This window comes from Podarcis gaigeae, assembly GCF_964106915.1.
Source record: "Podarcis gaigeae genome assembly, chromosome: 17".
Classification (NCBI taxonomy): domain Eukaryota; kingdom Metazoa; phylum Chordata; class Lepidosauria; order Squamata; family Lacertidae; genus Podarcis; species Podarcis gaigeae.
The window spans coordinates 4,150,453-4,172,965 of record NC_139694.1 but is presented as its reverse complement, the minus strand read 5'-3'; the positions used below and the strand labels follow the sequence as shown (position 1 = coordinate 4,172,965).

At 48.5% G+C, this 22,513-nt stretch overlaps 2 protein-coding genes and 1 long non-coding RNA gene across 5 annotated transcripts in view; 1 reads left to right on the top strand and 2 right to left on the bottom strand.

The window, feature by feature from the left end:
* SCNN1A (sodium channel epithelial 1 subunit alpha) overlaps positions 1 to 4,873 on the top strand; it is a 30,500-nt gene extending 25,627 nt beyond the window's left edge. For all 3 annotated transcript variants that reach the window (XM_083718962.1, XM_083718963.1, XM_083718964.1), the window contains 2 exons: positions 940 to 1,015; positions 2,846 to 4,873. In XM_083718962.1, coding sequence (XP_083575088.1) covers positions 940 to 1,015; positions 2,846 to 3,145 — 376 coding nt within the window. In that variant the 3' untranslated portion in view covers positions 3,146 to 4,873. The remainder of the gene's footprint in view (positions 1 to 939; positions 1,016 to 2,845) is intronic.
* On the bottom strand, positions 3,952 to 6,725 carry LOC310835381. Its single transcript, XR_014559619.1, has 2 exons — positions 5,313 to 6,725; positions 3,952 to 4,932 (listed from the first exon to the last, which is right to left on the bottom strand). It is a non-coding gene; the product is annotated as an uncharacterized lncRNA (long non-coding RNA).
* Positions 6,726 to 9,560: 2,835 nt separating this feature from the next.
* On the bottom strand, positions 9,561 to 17,411 carry VAMP1 (vesicle associated membrane protein 1). The gene is made up of 5 exons (XM_083720025.1): positions 17,236 to 17,411; positions 14,067 to 14,193; positions 13,781 to 13,939; positions 12,860 to 12,911; positions 9,561 to 12,536 (listed from the first exon to the last, which is right to left on the bottom strand). Coding segments are annotated over exons 1-5 (357 nt in total). The 5' UTR covers positions 17,238 to 17,411; the 3' UTR covers positions 9,561 to 12,519.
* Between the last annotated feature and the right edge of the window lie 5,102 nt (positions 17,412 to 22,513).

The window sequence follows — 22,513 nt, the reverse complement described above, 5'->3', positions numbered from 1 at the left end:
GGTACCACTTCTAATCCATTCCTCTACATAATGTTACACACTCAATGTGGCTTACAGATACAATAAGAATAGCTGAAAACACACACACTTTTAAAAATATACGCTCCAACAAGTCCTGTTTTATCAGCAACCACAAGTTGCTGACTGCCCTAGACCAAAGGTCAGCAAACTTTTTCAACAGGGGGCCGCTCCACTGTCCCTCAGACCTTGTGGGGGGCCGGACTATATTGGGGGCGGCCAGTGATGCAAGAGCACCGCAAGCCCCTGTGGCTGCTTACCTGTGTCTTGCGAGGAGCAGGGGTTGGCAGCGGCGGCGGAACAATGAGCGGTGTGCAAAAGGGCTCTGGAGAGGGGCTGCTTAAAATGGCGGCCGCTTAAAGGCTGCTGCTGCTGCTGGCACCAACAAGGCCCAGCCCCCTTCCTCCTCTAGGCAGGGCAGGGAGAAGCCAGGAGGAGGGAGGGAAGAGGCGGCAGCAGCGTCATGTGAGGGAGGGAGAGGGAAAGAATGTGCGTGCTTGCAATCCACGCGGTGATTCCCAGACCGTCCGCGGGCCAGATCCAGAAGGCAATTGGGCCTGATTTGGCCCGTGGGCCTTAGTTTGCCTACCCATGCCCTAGACAGATCGTTTGCATGTTTCAGGAGGTGGAGTAGGAAATTATAGCTTCTGAACAGATGCTCACACTGTTTAAAAACATTTGGCATGTTATGGGGCAGCTTAATTTGAGTTTATGAGATAAAGTTCAGAGAAATGCTGTAGACCTGGGAATGGGGGTTTGTGAATTTGGAAGGAGTGGGTGTTTTGGGAGAGGTGTAGGTTCTAATCCTATAGCCACTTACCTGGTAATAAGCCCCACTGCACTGAATAGGATGAATACTCATTTGTAGGACTGTGCTGTAGGATATTGATTGAGCCAGAACTTTCCCTTTTGTATTGCCAGGAATGGAATTGCCAAAGTGAATATATTTTTTGAGGAGTGGAATTATAAAAGCAACGGGGAGTCTCCTGCTTTCACAGTATGTATTCCCTTCGTCGTCACGTATTCCCAACTGCTCCCCCTACCACCATCTGTGACACCAAAAAGCCATCATCCTTTAAGGCCTGTCTAGATAGTCAGTTCCTGGAAATAAAAATCTGCCCATTGTTGCTCATTGCATGGGAATCTAGCCTCCTTCTTTCAAATAAGTGCTTTTGTTTCAGGTACATTGCACTTCCCTATTTCTCGGGGGGGGGGGGTCATTTTTGTTGTTGGGAAAATGTGGTTCTCTGCCCCAAGCAGCATCGTAACTGCATTCTGCAACACTTTTTGGAATGTACTCGTTAGAATGTCATGGGCATACGCTAGAATAATGCCCACCCCTTGGCATCAATCAATTATTTTATTTGTTTGCTACCTTTACTACCGTGCTCAAGGCGGCCGTGTGGGACACAGGTGGCGCTGTGGGCTAAACCACAGAGCCTAGGACTTGCCGATCATAAGGTCAGCGGTTTAAAATCCCTGTGACGGGGTGAGCTCCCGTTGCTCGGTCCCTGCTCCTGCCAACCTAGCAGTTCGAAAGCACACCAGTGCAAGTAGATAAATAGGTACCGCTGCGGCGGGAAGGTAAACGGCATTTCCGTGCGCTGCTCTGGTTCGCCAGAAGTGGCCTAGTCATGCTGGCCACATGACCTGGAAGCTGTACGCTGGCTCCCTCGGCCAATAAAGCAAGATGAGCGCCGCAACCCCAGAGTCGGTCACGACTGGACCTAATGATCAGGGGTCCCTTTACCTTTACTTTTACAAGGCGGCTTACAGCATGTGAAAAATTGTGTAACTACAAACATACCAAAAGTAATCATAAACCATAAATAAAACCTCAAAAAGAGCACAACCAAACTGAACAACTTCCACATGAATTGTAAGATCCAAATAAAGAGACAAACATTTACTGCAATAACCTCCGCTAAACAATACCCCAGTCCAAGATTCTGTTCAGCGGGGCTCAGTTTTTTTGTAGTTGGAGTCAGTCTGAGCCAGGTGAGAGAAGGCCTGCAAGGCAGGGAGCAGGTCTTCCAGGACTCACAGCCGATATGCTGAGCGACACAATTCCCCTGCCCCCATGCCCGCTAACAGCAGCCCCTGCAAAAGAGCTCTTCCTAAAGAAGCTTAAACTAGCTTGTCTCAAGACAAGTATCCTATTCCCCACATCTCTCTACCCAGCAAGAAGTCCTGAGATTGGTCACTTTCAGCATCTGAGAGAGTTCATTTTTAGTAGGCTAAGCACTGTGCACAGGAGCTAGGGTAAAAATGCATATACAATCCCCAATCTTTTGTGAACGTTTCGATACTGAGCGTTCTCTATGTTTGCAAAACTTCAGCAAGTAGTTGACAGTCACTGCCGGATTTTGCTGTAGCAGTCAATATTTGACAGCATGTGGTACCGTAGATGGTGTCAAAATTTCACACCAACATGACCTGCGTCATAATTTAGTAATTTAGTATATGGACCTCAATTCAATGAATCGAAACAGGTGACTGTAAAAGTTTAACAGCAATTTCGATTTTGAAGCACAAGTGTCAACATTTGAATCATATGTAGACATTAAAATATAAATGTTCTGGAGTACATCTCCAGCCCCCAAGAGGCAGGAGCAACATAGCTACTCCTTATTGAAGTTAGACTGTGATTTCTTCTGAAATGGAGTTCACAGAACAGGTGATCTCGGTGAGTCCCGAGGGAAAAGATGGCAGCCTTTCCAATCTCTATCAGTGGCTAAGATGTTTGGGGAGCCAAATTTCTTTCTTGAGCAGTGTTTTTATAAAAATAAAAATAAAATATTCCCCTGTTTTGATCTTCATTCTGCAGGTGGTGACACTGCTTTCACAGCTGGGGAGCCAGTGGAGTCTCTGGTTTGGTTCTTCGGTCCTCTCCGTAGTAGAGATGGCCGAGTTGATTCTGGATTTTGTCGCCATCACCTGCATCCTGGCTTTCCGCCGGCTGTACTTGCACAAATCTTCTGACCTCCATACACCCAACAGCCATGACACCAGCTCCCATGCTACATCTGCTGCCCCACAACATGCCTCTGAAGTTGCTGCGCTACCATCCTACAACAGCTTGGAATCGCTATCCCTGCACAGAGTTTCCTTCAGGAGAACAGAGTGAGGGCCCAGGCCAGAATGGCCTGCAGAAGCCCTTCTTGAAGCATAGAGATGGACATTACTGCCAGCAGCTCACTGTACTTCTCATACTTCCATGAGGCAGATTGGACCAAAAGGTCTCCTGGGAAGCTATTGGCAGAAGGAAGTCATAGTACATATATACAGGGCCCAAGTGGCTTGGAATGCCCTCTCTGCCTGCTTTGCAACTTGTGGTGTAGTGGTTAGGAGCAGTAGACTCGTAATCTGGGGAACCGGGTTTGCGTCTCCGCTCCTCCACATGCAGCTGCTGGGTGACCTTGGGCCAGTCACACTTCTCTGAAGTCTCTCAGCGTCACTCACCTCACAGTGTTTGTTGTGGGGGAGGAAGGGAAAGGAGAATGTTACCCGCTTTGAGACTCCTTTGGGTAGTGATAAAGCGGGATATCAAATCCAAATTCTTCTTCTTCTGTTTCAAATTGGGATCCCCAATGTGGCACCCTCAGACACACACACAGAGAGAGAGTTGCCATCTGCCCATGCCTCCCAGTTGTTTAATTGTTTTGTTTTGATCATGAGTGACATTGGGCCGCGTAGAAAACTAAGCTCATTATCCACCCACCCCTCCCTTCCCCCAGAATGTCTCTGGGCCCATGCATAAATGTTTTGTTTGGGGTCCCCCCTTCCCTTTGGTGTATATTTTGTTTTTGGTTTTTTACTTTGCTTGGTTTTGGGGTGTTTGAATTGGCTCTTGTTGCTGTTTGGTTGTGGAGAATGTTCTGGCTACTGGGGGGAAATTTTTGGTCTGTATTGTGTTTGTTTTGGGGGGGCCTGTTGATGGAGAGCAGAAGAGTTCTGAGCATCACCGTTTTTCCCTTCTGTGAAATGGGTTGTTCCCAGGCCCCGAAAGGTGGGAGACCCCTGATCTAAAAGAACAAACCAGAAACAGGCTGTGTATCTGCTAGGTCTTTGTATGCGTGATAAGCAAGAGTCTAGCAGGAAAGAGAGCATGAAAAACAAGGAACCAACCCCTTCAGCTCACATACGATTAGCACAGTCTTCAAGGGAAAACCCTCTACCCATTTTGCCTTCATTGCTGCCATTTCCAACAGATTCCTTTGCACCTGGAGAGATGCAGGAGTCAGTTTAGCTGGAGTCTTGCCGCCTTGTGCAATGTATGCATTTTTTTCTGCCTAAAGACAGGAAATGGGTCTCGCTTCTGCAAGCTTGCTAGACAAAGGCTTCCTTGGCAGCATCTTCCTCCATCCCACTAGGAGCCCGGGGATTCCTTTTATCGTGCAACACAGTGTTGGGATGTGTAATATGAACTGAGAACAGAAATGCGGTAAACCCAAGAGCTCCCAGTATTAGAACTGTGGCAATACTGCGAGGCCCAATGTGGGGGTCGAAGAAGGGACTAAAATTGGAGCTTGTAAAAAACAAGTTCTCCATGTTGGAGGCATCCATGTCCCTCAAGGCTGGGACGCCTCATGCAACAGACAGACAGGGAGGGAGGGAGGCAAAGGTGACAACTGGAGCATCAGGAAAACAACTGGGAGGGAGGGAGGGAGGGAGAAGGTAAGGAAGGTAATGCTAGCCCCATTGCAGCTCAGCAGAACCCAAAAACCATCACATGACCTACCTTCCCAGCCCTGATTAGGCACGCAGCACCATTGAATGGTGTTATACCACAGCAGAACACCAAGGAGCTGGTAAAAAAAAGGTGTGAATTAAATATTTGAGTGTGAACAATGAAGTGTGCCTCCTCATTAATGGGAAACAACCTACCTCGTGGGATCAAACATTTAAGGGGGACTAGCTTCTTTCAGGGGGACGCGGGTGGTGCTGTGGGTAAAACCGCAGCGCCTAGGACTTGCCGATCGTATGGTCGGCGGTTCGAATCCCCGCAGCGGGGTGAGCTCCCGTCGTTCGGTCCCAGCTCCTGCCCACCTAGCAGTTCGAAAGCACCCTTAAGTGCAAGTAGATAAATAGGGACCGCTTTATAGCGGGAAGGTAAACGGCGTTTCCGTGTGCTGCGCTGGTGCTGGCTCACCAGAGCAGCTTCGTCACGCTGGCCACGTGACCTGGAAGTGTCTTCGGACAGCACTGGCCCCTGGCCTCTTAAGTGAGATGGCCGCACAACCCCAGAGTCGGACACAACTGGCTCGTACAGGCAGGAGTACCTTTACCTTTACCTAGCTTCTTTCAGTTTCTCTCATCTCACACACGGGATGTTGTTCTGGTCCATTCAAAGGTAAATCTTCTAGAACAGGTTTCCTCAACCTCAGCCCTCCAGATGTTTTTGGCCTACAACTCCCATGATGCCTAGCTAGCAGGACCAGTGGTCAGGGATGATGGGGACTGCAGTCTCAAAACATCTGGAGGACCGAGGCTGAGGAAGCCTGGCCTAGAACATCAGTTGTTGGTACCCATCAGCCTTGAGAGATCATGGAGTGCGCCTCCAAGGGTGTAGTCAAACCGCTGTAGTCAAGCCTGGGAAGTGTGTCTGGAGGTCCTGGGCTGCCCAGACCTCCCTCTCGACCTCATTCATGGGGTCCAAAGGAAAGCACAGCACTGTGTTTGGCACCAGGTTGGTTAGAGGGCTTGCCAGAAGGCAGCAGACAAGGTGGCATCCAACCGTCTTAGGGACCCGTCTCTGGATTTGTGTCAGGTTTACTCTTCTTCTCTCAGAGATATCCCACAAGGCAGCAGAGGATTAGGGTCAGAGTTTTCTTTCTCCTAGATGGGCTACCATCCCAGGTTGATGAGCCACAGTCCCTTTCTAAGAATATTAAGTGTCCAAAGCTTGGATTGCTTCAAAGTGTGCTGCTTTTACCAACCTCTGCCCATGAATTTGTTAAGACTCAACCCATTAAGCACATCCAAGGGTACCTTATGATGGGTAGCTAACCTGCAGCCCTCTGATTGTTGTTGGGACTCCATCGGTCCCAGCCAGCGTGGCCAATGGTCTGGGATGTTGGGAGTTGTAGCCTAGCACCATCTAGGAGGCCAAAGCTTAGCTCCAAAGCTGCTAGAGCTCAGGCCAGCTGTGTTATCCCTTTCAGGGGCCTGTTTACATTCAGCCTCTTTGCAGGCTGCCTCTGGGGATCTGGAGTTCAGCAAGAATCTGGGTCCTGCTTGGATCTTGTCCTCATCACTCTTCTAACGGGTGGGAGGTGCTTTTGCTCACAACATGCTTGCTGTTTTATGTGCTTTCCCAAACATGGGTCTCCAGCTGTTTGGGGACTACTAGCTAGCAAGTAGTTGTGGTCCAAAATCAGCTGAAGACCCAAGTTTGGGAAACACTGATGTAAGTGCATGATGTAGCTCCTAGAAGCCAGGAGGATGAGCTTCAGCACCCTTTCCCCATTTCTAATACAGTGCTACCTCTGGTTAAGAACTTAATTCCTTCCAGAGGTCCATTCTTAACCTGAAACTGCTCTTAACCTGAAGCACCACTTTAGCTAATGGGGCCTCCTGCTGCCGCCATGCCGCCGGAGCACAATTTCTGTTCTTATCCTGAAGCAAAGTTCTTAATCTGAAGCACTATTTCTGGGTTGGCGGAGTGTGCAACCTGAAGCGTCTGGAACCCAAGGTACCACTGTAGTGTGATGCAAACAAAGAACAGAATGGGTGCAGAGGCATTAGGAAAACAGGTCTGCATTAAAGAGGTTATGTACACACATTAAATGTACATAACAGTACAAGTCGGAGGTAAAGAACCTGCAGCCCATCTGCTGTTTGGTGGACCATGCAGGGAGTTGTTTTATGCACTCAGATCACTGGATCTGTCTACTGACTGTGACACTTCCCAGCCCTAGCCGGAAACGCTTGGAATTGAAACTGGAACAGCCTGCATTTTGGGCAGAATCTCTACAATTGCATTGCAGCCCCTCCCACTTACAGCCCTCATCAGTCCCAGCCAGCAATGTCTGTAGCCAGGGATGGCTGCAACCCAAGAGCATCTGCAAGGCTCACATGTTCCCCACAGTTGCACTAAAGGTGAGCTTACATCCCCTCTGCTTGTGCTCTCACCAATCCTGGTCTTGCACCTGCATTGCCAAGGATCTTCTCAGACAGCTCCTCTTGATTCTAAAAGTCTAGTGCTTCCTACCCACAGAAAATTGCACTGTCCAAGCAACACAGGCTGCAGGAAGACTAAGTTTCTCATAGTGTTCTGCGTTATTTCTTTCCCGTATCAGCAAGAAGGTGTCCTGCTCTTCCGCCAGGGCTCCCTCTGGCGTTGCAAAGTATTTACTGCCTCAAGGTATTTACTGCTTGCTTGCTGCTGTACTGACATAGCACCACAACAGATTGCAGGTAGACAACATGGGACCCTGGCACACATACATTTGTTGCACACTACCCACCCACCCCCGGTAGTTGAAAAGGATGTTTTAGAGATCCCTTTAGTGATCCTATAGCTACTTCAGCTGCTCTTGAACAACTGCAGGAGACAACACAGCACAAGGAACCCACTGAGCAGATTCCATTTTTCCTGTACTTTTTTATTATTATTAAAAAAACACCTGGTTTTTGTCAAGCAACCCTAATGTATCTTCTTGGTGATGTATTCAGAATTTCAGCGGGAGGCTTCATAGTTACAATGATCACAGGATTCCATGCACATAATCCAATTGCATTACGAGATAGCGATGGTGACTTACAGGGGGGGGAATCAACTATTTGGGTATGCTGGCATACTGCAACTTGTCGTTTTCCCAGTTTCAGCCCTATCCTCCATCACTCCAGTATTTAAATAATTACTCAAGGTCAGATGCTGCTTAGATTTGCTAAACATGCCCACACTATGATGGAACCTGCCATTTCATACACTGCAGCTGGGGATCAGAATATCGAGCTGTTTAATATATTGTAGGACAGTTCTGCTTTTCCAGCGTCATCTGTAGCAAAACAAACACACTCCTTGCATTTAAATCAGGACAGATTGTAGAGAAAATGAATACATCCTACAGCAGAGACAGAAGATCCTTCAGCAACATGTGATAATGAGGGGAGGGGATTTAGGCAGCAATCATAGAATCATAGAGTTGGAAGAGACCACAAGGGCCATCGAGTCCAACCCCCTGCTAAGCAGGAAACACCATCAGAGCACTCCTGACATATGGTTGTCAAGCCTCTGCTTAAAGACCTCCAAAGAAGGAGACTCAACCACACTCCTTGGCAGCAAATTCCACTGTCGAACAGCTCTTACTGTCAGGAAGTTCTTCCTCATGTTTAGGTGGAATCTTCTTTCTTGTAGTTTGGATCCATTGCTCCGTGTCCGCTTCTCTGGAGCAGCAGAAAACAACCTTTCTCCCTCCTCTATGTGACATCCTTTTATATATTTGAACATGGCTATCATATCACCCCTTAACCTCCTCTTCTCCAGGCTAAACATGCCCAGCTCCCATAGCCATTCCTCATAAGGCATCGTTTCCAGGCCTTTGAGTAAGACCACACGCAATGCAAGTACGCAGGAAACAGTCCTATTTTCACAGGCCACGATATCTATGTGACAGGGACAAAGTACAGCCGTACCTTGGAAGACATTCCGGAAGTCTGCTCCACTTCCAAAACATTCGGAAACCAAGGTGCAGCTTCCGATTGGCTGCAGGAAGCTCCTGCAACCAATCGTTAGCCGCACCAGATGTTTGGGTTCCAAAGAACATTCACAAACCGGAACACTCACTTCTGGAGTTGCGGCGTTCGGGATCCAAAACGTTCGACTCGCAAGGCATTAGTCAACCATGGTACAACTGCACTGCCCAGATTTTTGTACCCTCAAATGTTAATGTTACATGTCTGCTGTGTAGGACCTTCATGCGCGACTTCCATGTCATCAGCAGCGCCAGCACCGGGGAAGCCTCCACGTGTCATTTGACAACTCCTTTCAACCCCTAAGCAGTAAGGCCCAATGGTCAAGGATGGTGGAAGCTAGATGTCTGCCAGACGTGGTCAACATTCTACAAGGATAGCAATGGCATGAGTTGTGGCATATGGCATAACATCCCTGAAGTGCTTTTCTCATTTCCTTCTGCAACAGCCCGGTCACACGTTTTCTTCTTTGAACAGACATGGTACAAAAATTAAGTTACCAATTATGTAGTGCAAATTGAGCTTCTCCCACTACTTCGAGTTACACTTGTACCCAAGACTCTGTCCTGACCGCATAAACGTTGTGTTTAGGTCTCCTCTCATCTCATGCAGGAGATGTGGTTTGGCCTCCTACATGTCACTTCAGGGGAAAGAGCCTCATTTTTCACAGAGTGAGGGACCACCGCTGATTCTCACCCCCCCCCCAAATGCAGCATCCAGATAGTCTAGTTTGGGCTTTCCTGCTCAGACCTCTCAACTGCAGCATCCCAGGTGGTCGTTCTACAAGACTTGACTTCCAGAGTGCCAGAAAGAGATCCCAATTAGGAAAATTACATGGCCAGGTGTTTGGTTTATCTTGACACACTTTATTCTGCTCATATTGATGGTTTCAGTGAATTTAGCTCGTTTATGCAAAGGAAACAGAAGGTGCATTATGCCAGTTAAGATAAGGGAAGGCAGGACAAGGAGGAACAAAGCACGGCATGGCTATCTGAGGTCCCAGTCAGGAGCTGCCCTAGCTTAGGCCATTTCTCACTATAGCAAGCCTTCCGGCCTCTGCTGGCTGCTCATAAGCCCTTCATGATGGAAGAGTCGACACCAGCTGTGGCCAACCTCCTGACAAACGTACTCCACCCACAAGTGTAAAGCATGAGATAGAACCACCAGCTAGGCTGCATACGCAAGTTCCTTCTACCAGGGTGCAGGTTTGACCGCAGTCTACTGAGCAAAGGATTTGCATGAGCACAGCATGGCTGCTGCAGGCAGGCAGGGACGTGGACCCGGCTGTGCTGTAAACTAGGCCTGCAAGAGCTCCTGCTCCTGCCTAGGTGCTACATTCTTCACCTACTATCTACAGTGTTAAAGATAGGGTACCTTTCCAGGGGGTGCTATGGCCTACGTTTTAAGCACAGTGGTACCTTGGTTCTTGAACTTAATCCGTTCCAGGAGTCCGTTTGACTCTGAAAACCAAGGAGCGGCTTCCTGCACACAAGAGAAAGCCACGTCGGATGTTCAGCTTCCGGAAAACATTCGCAAACCGGAACACTTACTTCCGGGTTTGCGGCGTTTGGGAGCCAAGCCGTTTGAGTACCAAGGTACCACTGTACCTGGGTTCTTCTCCCTTCCCACTTTAAAAGCAGCAACCCCCTTCTCGCTATCACTCAAGACAGAGGACGCAGACTCGTTTTGGGTGGCAGAGGAGTGTTTGTTGGCGGAGATTAAAGAGTACATGAGCTGGTAAATCGACACATGCCAGAGGGAAAAAATATTACGGCTGTGTTCCTTACAAAGACAGAAACCACACGTGCGTGAGAAAGCGGCTGAAGTCCTCTGCATAGAGAAAGAAAGTCCCTTGCTTTAGGCACAGAGGGCCTAGGGGAGGGGGTAAACTTTTTTGCCCATGCATAAAGAGATGGAGCAAGTGGAGAGGTAACAAGGGGGCAGGGGGGCAAGAGAAAGAGAGGCAAAACATACAACATCCATGAGAACAGACAAGAAAAGCAAAAGAAAGCAGCCGGGAGGGCTTTCCTCTCAATACAGACGGCAGCAGATCAAAACCAAGATCTTGTCCTGAAGAGATCAAGAGGCCTCTTTAAACACCTTACTGTGTCTCCTCCCCAAAGCGACAGCAGCATCACAAAACACGGACCCCGGATCCTCTTCAGGCGTGTTGCGCTTCCGCCAGCACAGCTCCGCTGAGACAGGAGAGGTTTATCCAAACCAGCAGAGAGCTTCGGCGTTCCTGTTCTCCTCTAAGCATCCCCCGAGGTGGGGGGAGGTGGGGAGAGAATCAAGGAGATGGGCTCTGCAAATGAAATGCTGGTGCGTGGCAGTGGGCATGCAAAAAGAGTCAGCACCTTCACAGCATGCTATGGGGAGAGTATTCCTGGGTTAAGACATTGAAGGGCCCAGATCATATTGCTTTGTCCGAGGCTGCAATGCAGCCCCCAGGCCCTTGTCCTACAGCACTGCAGTCTCTATATCTCCTTCCGCCCTTCAACACTCTTCTCTTTCTGGCCAAACTCTGATTGGAGCCATATTGGGACACCCAAACACCTCTCTCTCTCCCCTCTCTGTGATTGTGCTTCATAGCTATGCCACTGCCTCTGTCTTTGACTGGCAGGCACGGCAGAACCCACTCTAAAGCAGATTTAAAACCCATTTGCACTGGGCTTCTCTTCCAATCAGGATCGATACAGCACCTCCATAGCATGTCAGGTGGCAAAATAAGCATGAATTCATACACACATGCTCACCACTGGGAGCATCGTTAAGTGATCGCCAAAAATAGGAGTGATGAAAGGCATGTATGTGAATCTGCATTCAAGCGGTCCCTGGAAACACTGGCATTCTGCGCGACCACCTCTGACCCAAGAAGCCTAAAAACTAGATAGGAATTCAGGCCTGTCATTGCACAGCAGGCCTGCTTTTTAGAAGGAAACCCTTCTACGACTCCCCAAGAGGCAAAGAGGGACATGCCGCTACTGTTTTGTAGCAGGACTTGGGATCCAGCTAAGCAGCAAGTCGTCTGGGACTTGCTGTTGGAATCGCAAGCTCCATCTAAGTGCCGGAGTGTTCCAGCAAACCACATGGCCACAGAACTGCAAGATGCGCAAATCTGACCCTACTTCTGACTATCCTGGGAAGGCAAGCCTCCACAAACGGTGTGCTTGCTCCCCGGAGCAGAGGAGACTGGATCAAACCAACATCTTCCCTGCTAGGGTTCATGAGTGTTGCCCGAGGATTGCAAAGAGATGTCCCGTCTTCATAGGACCAGAATTTCTGCAGACAGAGCAAACACCATGAGCTTATGCCTCACATTAAGGGAACACTATCCTGGGGTCACAACGTCCAAATCTTCTCCCTGGTGCTGGGGGGGGGGGGCTCGCCCCTCCTCTCTCCTCCCGCCACCTGTAGAAATGTAAGTAATGCTGTCCCAAAGCAAACACACGGCAAGAGAAGCGGACCCCTAGAGTAGGCCTCAGACCCGCGAGCGTCACTCAACCACCCCACACATTTCCTCCTCTTGTCCCGCTGCCACCCTCCAAGGCAAGGTGGCCTGCTCAGAGGCTGATGCAGCAGCAGCAGCTGTGAAGGGGGAATCAACTCAAATCTGGAAACAGTGCGTTAAAGTCTCGTATGGAAGGCAAACAGAACCAAAAGGAAAACTGATGACTAAGCCAGAATGAAGGGAGAAAGGAAAGGAAAGGAGGAGGAGGAGGGAGGAGGAACACCTGGGACTGGAAAGGGAGATGGGGAAAGGAGGCTGCAGACTGGGGAGGGAGGGGGGAAAGGACCACATTCTCAGGTAAAAAAGTAGACTGGGGTACAGGAAGCAACAGAAGGAAGAGAGGGGAGAGAACAAGAGGGCATGTTACACCAAGCCTCCCAACACTGAACACAGGCTGAACATCCAAAAAAAGGAAGGCCCACCCTTAATGTCATGCCTCTGCCCTCATCCAGCAGGCAAAACAACCCCGTTGTCCTAGAAGGCACCAGGGTCACAGATCTGCTGGTCTTCAGCATCACTCAGAGGAGAGAGGTAGCAGGTAGAGTTTTTCACACCCACAGGCTGGTGCTGTTTATCCGGTGGTCAGGGAGGGGTCACAAGCCCAGTCCCCCCTGCCTCCCCCTTGGTACTTACGTGCAATTGCGATGACCACAATGGCACAGATCACTCCCAGCATGATCATCATCTGGAGAGAAGAGACATCGTGAGCTCACACATTCAACACAGCACCCCGCGCAAACAGACATCTCACTAAGGGGAGCATTCTATAAGATGCCTCGTACCAAGTGAGACCGCACATCCGCAAAATCCAGGGCCTCTTACCACAGCCTCCGCCAACCTGGTGCCCCCCCCCAGCACTGTAAGTACCCATCACTGGATCTGCTGGCTGGGGCTGAAGAGAACTAGGAGCCCAGAACATCTGGGAGAACATCAGGTTGATTAAGGCTGGTCTATTACAACTACAGGGACGCAGGTGGCACTGTGGGTTAAACCACAGAGCCTAGGACTTGCCGATCAGAAGGTCGGCGGTTCGAATCCCTGCGACAGGGTGAGCTCCCGTTGCTCGGTCCCAGCTCCTGCCAACCTAGCAGTTCGAAAGCACGTCAAAGTGCAAGTAGATAAATAAGTACCGCTCCGGCGGGAAGGTAAACGGCGTTTCCATGCGCTACTCTGGTTCTCCAGAAGCTGGCCACATGACCCGGAAGCTGTACGCCAGCTCCCTTGGCCAATAAAGCGAGATGAGTGCCGCAACCCCAGAGTCGGCCACGACTGGACCTAATGGTCAGGGGTCCCTTTACCTTTACCTTATTACAACTACCAGCAACTCTCTAGTCTCAGGCACAGATTTTTTTATTCCCCAGCCTTGCTACCCATACGTATATTTTCTCTGGAAATTGTAGGGATTGAAACTGGAATCTCAGAGCATTCATTCTACTTCCAATAGATGGGCCCTCCCCCTCCAGTTCAGGGAACAGCAGCACAATAGGACTGTGACTGTTGTCTCAATCTACCAGTGTAAAATTGCTGTGCGCTCCCCCTCCCTCCAAAGCTCACCTTACAATTCTTCCACCAATACTTTCTCTTCAGCGCTGCTGCACTGCTTTCGAATACTTGAGCACCAGCTTGGAGTGCATCTGCTCTTTCATCTAATTCCGATAGCTTCTGGTCTCGCTCCAAGACTTTGTCCACATTCACACGCATAATATCCACCACCTGAATGAGAGAGATGGAGGGGGGGGGAGAGAAAGAGAGAGAAAAGAAAAGGGACAGCTGAATTCACCTGGAAACAAAGAAGGCATGAAGACCCAATGAGAACAGCTCAGGAGGTTAAGCAACTTACTTCTTCCACCTGCGCTTGGGTCTGTTGCAGGCGGCGATTGCTGGTCAAATTTGGGGGAGCTCCAGGGGGGCCTCCAGCATTTTCTTCCCCTTCTTGCCCCGTCCCTGGTTGCTGAGCTGGATCAGACCTGTGGAGGCAAATTAGGTGCAAGAAGTGGTCACACTAATATTAAAGATATGTAACCACTTGAAAGAAACAATTAGGCCTAGGATTAAAATGGAATTAAATTTATAAATAAGAAAATGTACGATAACGAAAGCTATGTAATATGATTAGGACTGTGATATGGTCTTTAGAAACACTGGTATTGGAAACTGCTACATAGAATTACTAAGAAATTCGGATGGAAGAGATTCGAGGAAGTCAAATACTATGTTTATGAAGATGGATGGTACTTAATTTTAATTAATTAAGTGGTAATATGCTGTATGTATCTTTTTTCTTTTTTCCCTTTTTCTTTTATTTATTGTTTGTCTTTATGTTAATCTTTTTTTCTATACTATGTTTATCTACTGGTAATAATAAATATTATTGGGAGGGGAGAAGTGGTCACACATGTCCGGTGCTCACTCCGAAGAGATGTCCCCAACCTTTGGGGGAATAGGGGCACTTCTGGAGAGCTAAATGACTGCTATGGGCACCACAAAAGAAAAACTGCTGGTGCTCAGAACATTCCCATCCGCCTCCAAGCAAAAGATTAACACATCCCTCCCAACAGATAAGACGCAGACAAAAGAAAGCAGGAAACACCCCACAAAAGCAGGAAAGTCCCCAAAACAATACCCCCACCCAGGAAAAAACACATTACAAATTTGGAAACTTGGAGAGGCAATGTTCCTTGGTGGGCGCCATGGGCGTGGCTGAGGACATCTAGATACCCACAGTGCCACATTGGGGCCCTCAGCCACAGAGATCAGCAACTAAACTGCAACTAGAAATGACAGCCCCAAATGTTGTCTTCCTAGCAGAACAGAAGGCAGCCAAGGGCATTCTAAAGCTGGAAAAGACACAGAAGAGGGTAATCAAAAATGATCAAAGAGTTGGGCTACTTTCCCCATGAAGGAAAGTGAAGAGCACCCAACTTCTTTTCCTTAAGCCAAAAGAAAGACTTAACTCAAAACATGAGAGGATTACACACAGTAGAGAGAGAAGCTTTTCTCTTTGTCCAACCGTGGAACTCAAGGTCACCCAAGAAGAACTTCAAGCAAAGGGTTGTACAGGATGCAGTGAAGACCACTAGTTTAGATGGCTTGGAGCACAGATGGAGAACCTGTTGTAAGACTACAACTCCCATGATGCCTAACTACTGGCTATGCTGACTGAGATGGATCTACATGATTCGCTAATCTACATCTGGAGGACCCATTTCTGGCTTAGAAGACAGGTCTCCACATCCACATGCCATGACAGCCAAAGTAGACCTCTCTGCTCATAGGAAACATCTCTCTCAAGACTAGCTTGCTAGGGGACAGACAGAGGCAGGAATCTTTGCCTCTATACCCTTCTTACAACTTCCCAGATGCATGTGGCTGGGTCACCGCTGGCCTGATCTAGTGTGGCTCGTCTAAAGCTCTTGAGCCAGGAAATGCCACAGAGATTGCAACTGAAGTTAAACACGCTAATTGAGATAGAAATCCAGAACACCAACAGCTAATAAGCAACAATGCTGTCAGATCTTACTGCTCCTCAACTGGTTTTTGACCTGGCAGGGACACCTGTCCATGAGGGATAAAATCAGGGTGACACGGCTGGTATCATGGGCAAGTATGAGCTATGAGCCCAGGACGTCACCTCAGCAACAGTCTAGGCAGTTGTAGGCAATCCACTATCCGCCTAAGCAGGCCTCCCTTACAAGGCTGTTGTAAGGCTTCCTAGGATGTGTATGTGTGCAGTGCTCTGTAATACTGTGGCTGCGATTACACCGCCAGAGCAAACGTCGCAGCAAACAAGGTCAACGGCTTCTTCAACATCCAGGGAAACCTAGCAAGCTCCCAGGTCTGTCAAGGTGTGGGCAAACATGAAATAACTGCTGTGTCACAAGGCTGGACCGTTGTTTTTTGCCACAGGAGAAATTTGCTACCGATATCCTTGGGTTTGTGCTGCCGTAATAATTCCTTCCTGCAGCGAGAGAGGAGAGGTCAGGGGAACTAGCAGTTAAGCCCCAGTTCTGAGAGAAAGGCTGTGTTTCTTGCATGGCAACTGTGGGCATGGAACGCAGGTACCAGGATATACTGGACCAATGACTAGTCTAGCACAATCTGCCATAAGGTGTTTGAGGCAGCACCACTGGGCAGCCATTGGTTGGCCCACAGATAAAAGGACATGGATGGAGGCATGCTTTCACGGCAAAGACTTCATAGTTGCAGAGGTCCAAAGGAAAGCAGAGACAAAACTGAGTGTTTCTACTCTAAGCCACCCTTCTGTCTCAAAACCACAGGTCTCTCTTTTCTCCCATCCCTCAATATCTGCTACAGAGATCTCTAGGGTCAGCTTAATATAATTTTGCTGAGCTCCGACGGATTCCTCCACACACAAGCCCATGCAAAGGAGGTTTCCGCACTCCCTTCCCCCCGCCCCTAGCGGCACATGCCAGGCAGAACCGCCTCGGTCACACATGACACCCAACCCAAAGGTTTGGGCGACTTTCTGCTTTACCCCAACCGCAAAACCCGCATTCGCTTGACCACCTTCCTTTCGACTGTTCCCGCATATTTACATTCACACGTGCAGGCGCCGTCACGTGCGAAAAAGCCCCCCCTAGCCATCCCCGCGAATCTTTTTCCTAGCCCACACACACAACGGAGCCGCCCTTCGCTACGAGCAGCCAATGTTTCGAATGGGAAGCGATGCTGCGGGACACGGGAGACAGAGGGGAGAGCCGGACAACTGCGGCAGGCAAAAAATAAAGGAGGAAAGCGCAGCTGGCCAGAGAGCCGCGGCCACCTGGGGCGGGATGCTGCGCCATCGGCGCCCCATCTGACTTCAGCCCCGGGCAGCCGGGAACGGACGGCGGGAAGGAGATCGAGGGCGGGGGCGGGAGCGGGTGCTGCAATGCGCAACTCGGCAGGTGCCGCAGCCGCGCAGGGGAAGGCGGCAGCGCAGCGCAGGACGGACCGCAGCAGGGCAGGGCGGGCTCCATCACCCACCACCCAGCCCGGCTGCTACTCACATGGCCGGCTTCGGCTCGGGGAGACCCCTTTCCTCCGGAGCGCTGGACGGAGCGTGCGGAGCGAGGATCGACGGCCCAGCCGGGGGAGCGTCCGCGTCAATGAGCCTCTCCCGCCGGCGCTCGGAGAATTACTGCTGCAGCAGGAGCCGCGCTGCTGCCCCGCGCGCTTTATAGGCGGCCGAGGGGGCGGTCCCTCTGGCCCTGGCCACGCCCTCCATTGTTGCCGACCCGGCTCGACGAGCCAATAGGCGCTCACGCCGGACCTTCTCTTGTCCGCCGAAAGAGACACTCCCCCGTCCGGCAGCCAATCAGCGCCCCACTCAATCTGCATACTTCGACGGTGCTCTCCCAAGTCCGGCCTTAATCATTAGACGGGAGCATGAAATCTCAGCTTCCGTTTCTCTGATGCTTTTGGGGTTTTATTTTGGCCCCCAGGGCGGAAGCAGGAGAGTTGCACGTCGAGGGGGGTGGAGAAAGCCAGGATTTCACCAGGGGCGAAAGGAAGGAGTGATGTATGGAGGTGAGAGCTGGACCATCAAGAAGGCTGGTTGCCCAAGAATGGATGCTTTTGAATTGTGGTGCTGGAGGAGACTCTTGAGAGTCCCATGGACTGCAAGAAGATCAAACCTCTCCATTCTGAAGGAAATCAGCCCTGAGTGCTCACTGGAAGGACAGATCCTGAAGCTGAGACTCCAATACTTTGGCCCCATCATGAGAAGAGAAGACTCCCTGGAAAAGACCCTGATGTTGGGATAGATGGAGGGCACAAGGAGAAGGGGACAACAGAGGACAAGATGGTGGGACAGTGTTCTCAAAGCTACAAACATGAGTCTGACCAAACTGCGGGAGGCAGTGGAAGACAGGAGTGCCTGGCGTGCTCTGGTCCATGGGGTCACGAAGAGTCGGACACGACTAAATGACTAAACAACAACAGGAAGGAGAACATTGCTCCATCTGGTCAGCAGTGAGTCTTCCGGGTTTCAGGCGTGAGTTTGTTACTGCATTCAGTTGAGCACTGGATTTGGGCTGGAAAGGGGTAGACTAGATAAACGCGTCTTTTGCTGCAACCTGAAGAATCGTAGAGTTGGAAGGGCCCACGAGGCTGTGCAGGAGCCTTTTTTGCCCAACCCACATTCTGCTGCCATGCTGAGCGCTTGAATGGTTGGCAAAGCAGCATATTCAGCAAGTCTTCTGCCTGTTTCTGCTTTTTAGCTTCTCAGACAGATCTGGCAAGCCAATCTGATGTGATCCAACAGAACCAGTCATCTGGCAGAGTTGGGAGTTCAAAGGGCAACAACTCTCTGCCAGTTCCAATTAGGTGGCTCATATGCGTGAATGAATGTCCCCAGTCTTGAAGAAGCCATTTAAGGTCAATTCCTACCCGTTAGGATGGCAGTAGTATTAGCACTGACGGACAAGTAATTTTTAACACACCGATAAAAGATTATTCAACCTCCCACAGAAGCAAATACAACTACAGCACAACATTAGTGAATTATGTGTGTGTAACTGTAATATACAATATAAAATACTATAATATAGAAATAATAAAATATTTATATATACATTACTGCAAATACTTGGCGGTCGTTTTTAGTTATTTTTATGCAATTTTTAAAGAATAATAAGACAAGTTTTAAATAACTGGAAATTCCTCAAAAATTCAAAAAAGTCAGTATTTTTGATGTCATTATTTACCGAGCAAAACTGAATTATATTAATTTAACCCAAATCTCTTTCAGTTTCCCAAGTCACGTTGCAACCTATTAGCATCCCTTATTTTGAGAATTTGAAAGGTAAAAAAAATTCAACACGTCCTAGCAGGGTGTAGTCAAACTATGGGATTCTCTCCCCGAGGTACGTAAAAAGGTAAAGGACCCCTGGACAGTTAAGTCCAGTTCAATTTGACTTTGAGGTTGCGGCACTCATCTTGCTTTCGGGCTGAAGGAGCCGGCATTTGTCCACAGACAGCTTTCCGGGTCATGTGGCCAGCAGGACTAAACCGCTTCTGGCGCAATGGAACGGCAAGCCCAAGAGGCTCAGTGGCTTAGACCACAGAGCCACCCACATCACTTCTCCCTGAAAAGGCAGTGATGGCCACCAACTTTGATGGCTTTCAAAGACAATTAGACAAATTCATGGAGAAGGCTATCAATGGCTAGTAGCCATGATGGCTGTGCTCTGCCTCTACAGCAGTACTTCTGAATACCAGTGGCTGCAAACCATGGGAGGGGAGAGTGCTCTTGTGGTCTCATGTTCTGCTCACTGGTTTCCACAAGAATCTGGATGACCACCATGAGAAGAGGGTGGTAGGTCTGGGCAACGTATCAAAACATCGTCCAAAATCGGTTTGAAGTCTACATCCCTCCCCCTTTCCTTTTTCATTCTAATTGGGGACTTCCCTGGTTTTTTTTCTGGCCCACATAGGACCAGTCTGGATAGTTGGCCTTGGTGAAGATTTGACGTTTTCATCCCCAAAAAGTTTTTGGATTTGAGTTCTACTGAAATGAGGCTGCATTTTAATGTTGTATTTTAATCTTGTTTTTAACTTGTATTTTAATCAATTGTTTCATACTTGGTGTTAGTCGCCCTGAGCCCAGTCTTGGCTGGGGAGGGCGGAGTATAAATAGAATTATTTTTATTTTTATTTTTATTATCATCATTGTGACAACGGTTTCATAATATTTGACATGGCGATAATATCACGAATCACAACATGTGTGTGTGTGCTATGGGAAAAACTGTGATATGGGAAAATCCTGATGCCAGCCATCATTTCTCTCACAATTCCTGCTGCCCTGCTCCTCTGTACTATAAAATAACAGTTGGAACAATACAATAAAGGTAAGTAAAAATGCATCAGTTTTGGACCCCTAAGTAGTAGCAGTTGCCAGGACATTACCTCATTCGCCCCTACATAGTTACATGTTTATTTCAGACATCATGATATATTGGTCTATCACAATGTTTAGGTAAAGGTAAAGGTAAAGGGACACCTGACCATTAGGTCCAGTCGTGACCGATTCTGTGGTTGTGGCGCTCATCTCCCATTATTGGCCAAGGGAGCCGGTGTACAGCTTCCGGGTCATGTGGCCAGCATGACTAAGCCACATCTGGCAAACCAGAGCAGCGCACGGAAACGCCGTTTACCTTCCCGCCAGAGTGGTACCTATTTATCTACTTGCACTTTGACATGCTTTCGAACTGCTAGGTTGGCAGGAGCAGGGACTGAGCAACAGGAGCTCACCCCGTTGCGGGGATTCAAACCACCGACCTTCTGATCGGAAAGTCCTAGGCTCTGTGGTTTAACCCACAGCGCCACCCACGTCCCTTCACAATGTTTAGCTGGTGATATATCACAATGTTACGATACGATAATCTTTATTGTCATTGTCCCATACAGAACAACGAAATTGAAAAAATCTACATCAGACATTCAAAAACCCACAAGCCTGCTATCCCAGACTGGTTAGCCCCTAAAAACTCTGATACCCCATAATTGAATACAATATACTCACATAAAGACTACCTCACACTGTGTTTAAAACCAAAATCGCATTTGGATAGAAACTGTTTCTCAGGCGGCTTGTCCTAGTCTTTATAACCCTGTACCTTCTTCCAGAAGGCAGAGGCTGAAAGAGATAATTTCCGGGGTGTGCACTATCCTGCACTATCTCTGCAGCTTTCTTATGGCACCTGGAAGTATAGATTTGATCCAAGGTGGGAAGAGTGCACCCAATTATTCTCTCCACAGTCTTTACAACCCTGGGAAGCTGTGTGGAATTCTCTCCCCACAGGGAAGCTTGCGTGATGGTGGATGCATGACGGGGACGCGGGTGGTACTGTGGTCTAAACCACTGAGCCTCTTGGGCTTGCCGATCAGCAGGTCAGCGGTTTGAATCCCCATGACAGGGTGAGTTTCTATTGCTATGTCCCAGCTCCTACCAACCTAGCAGTTCGAAAGCACGCCAGTGCAAGTAGATAAATAGGTACCGCTGTGGTGGGAAGGTAAACGGCATTTCCGTCACGGTGTTCCGTTGTGCCAGAAGCGGTTTAGTCATGCTGGCCACATGACAAAAAGCTGTCTGTGGACAAGCACCGGTTCCCTCAGCCTGAAAGCGAGATGAGTGCCACAACCCCATAGTCACCTTTGCCTGGGCTTAACCGTCTAGGCGTCTTTACCTTTTACCTTGGATGTTGTTTCAACACCAGGAAAAGACCTTTTTATGTTCCCAAACTATGTTACTCTCATTCTGCTTGGAGTTTGTTTTTATTTCTGCTGCTTTTATATGCTCTTTTATACTGTATTAACGTTTCAGTTTTTGTTGTCATTTTAGCTTTCTAAAAGCTGACTTCAGAACCTGTTGAAGGGTGTGTATGAAAATTGTAATACAGAAAAATAACTGTCGCTTTGCCCACAGAGTTTGTAATGCCATCTCCAAAATTCACAATAGCGAGAAAGCGAAAATATGCCTGTGAGCAGAGTTGAGCCCTCTTCCTGTTTTTTCTTAAGCATAGAACATCTACCAGACAGATGAGAGGCAGTCGCAGGCTAAATTTAAAAAGAGGAGCAATTGCATAACAGCCTAAGATATTTTCAGGACCTCCTCCATCTATAATTGCCTTCTCTATATGAACCTTCTTGAGCCAGTGTGCTCTCTGGCACACTGACCTCTGAAATATTGTTGACAAGGACAGGGCCTTCTCAGTAGTGGTGCTGTGGTTTTGGAATACATACCTGAGTCTGAACAGTGCTAAATCAGACATGATATTTTTATTCAGACAGACTAAATTTCATTTCTTTTCTATAGCTGATGCTTCATTTCACCTAGTATTATTATTGATTGTAGAAGAAGAAGAAGAGTTTGGATTTGATATCCCGCCTTTCACTCCCCTTCAGGAGTCTCAAAGCGGCTAACAACCTCCTTTCCCTTCCTCCCCCACAACAAACACTCTGTGAGGTGAGTGGGGCTGAGAGACTTCAGAGAAGTGTGACTGGCCCAAGGTCACCCAGCAGCTGCATGTGGAGGAGCGGAGACACGAACCCGGTTCCCCAGATTATGTGACTGCCACTCTTAACCACTACACCACACTGTGCACTTAATTTAGTTACACTCAAAATAATGGTTAAAAATTGTGATTTTTTTTTAATGCAGAAAAGTGGCTTATAAAACATTAAATACATAAACCACCTTGATGACCAGTTTACTATTTATATTATTTATTGTGTTATTAATAATGTATTATTCAAAAAATAATGGCTGGCTCAGGTTTATTC

Bases quoted from the DNA above. Each gene is read 5' to 3' on its own strand.
- VAMP1 (XM_083720025.1), bottom strand. The intron at 13,940-14,066 runs GTAAGTTGCTTA...TCTCTCATTCAG, and splicing joins CCCAAGCGCAGGTGGAAGAA to GTGGTGGATATTATGCGTGT. The intron at 12,912-13,780 runs GTGAGCTTTGGA...TCTTCTCTCCAG, and splicing joins ATTGGTGGAAGAATTGTAAG to ATGATGATCATGCTGGGAGT.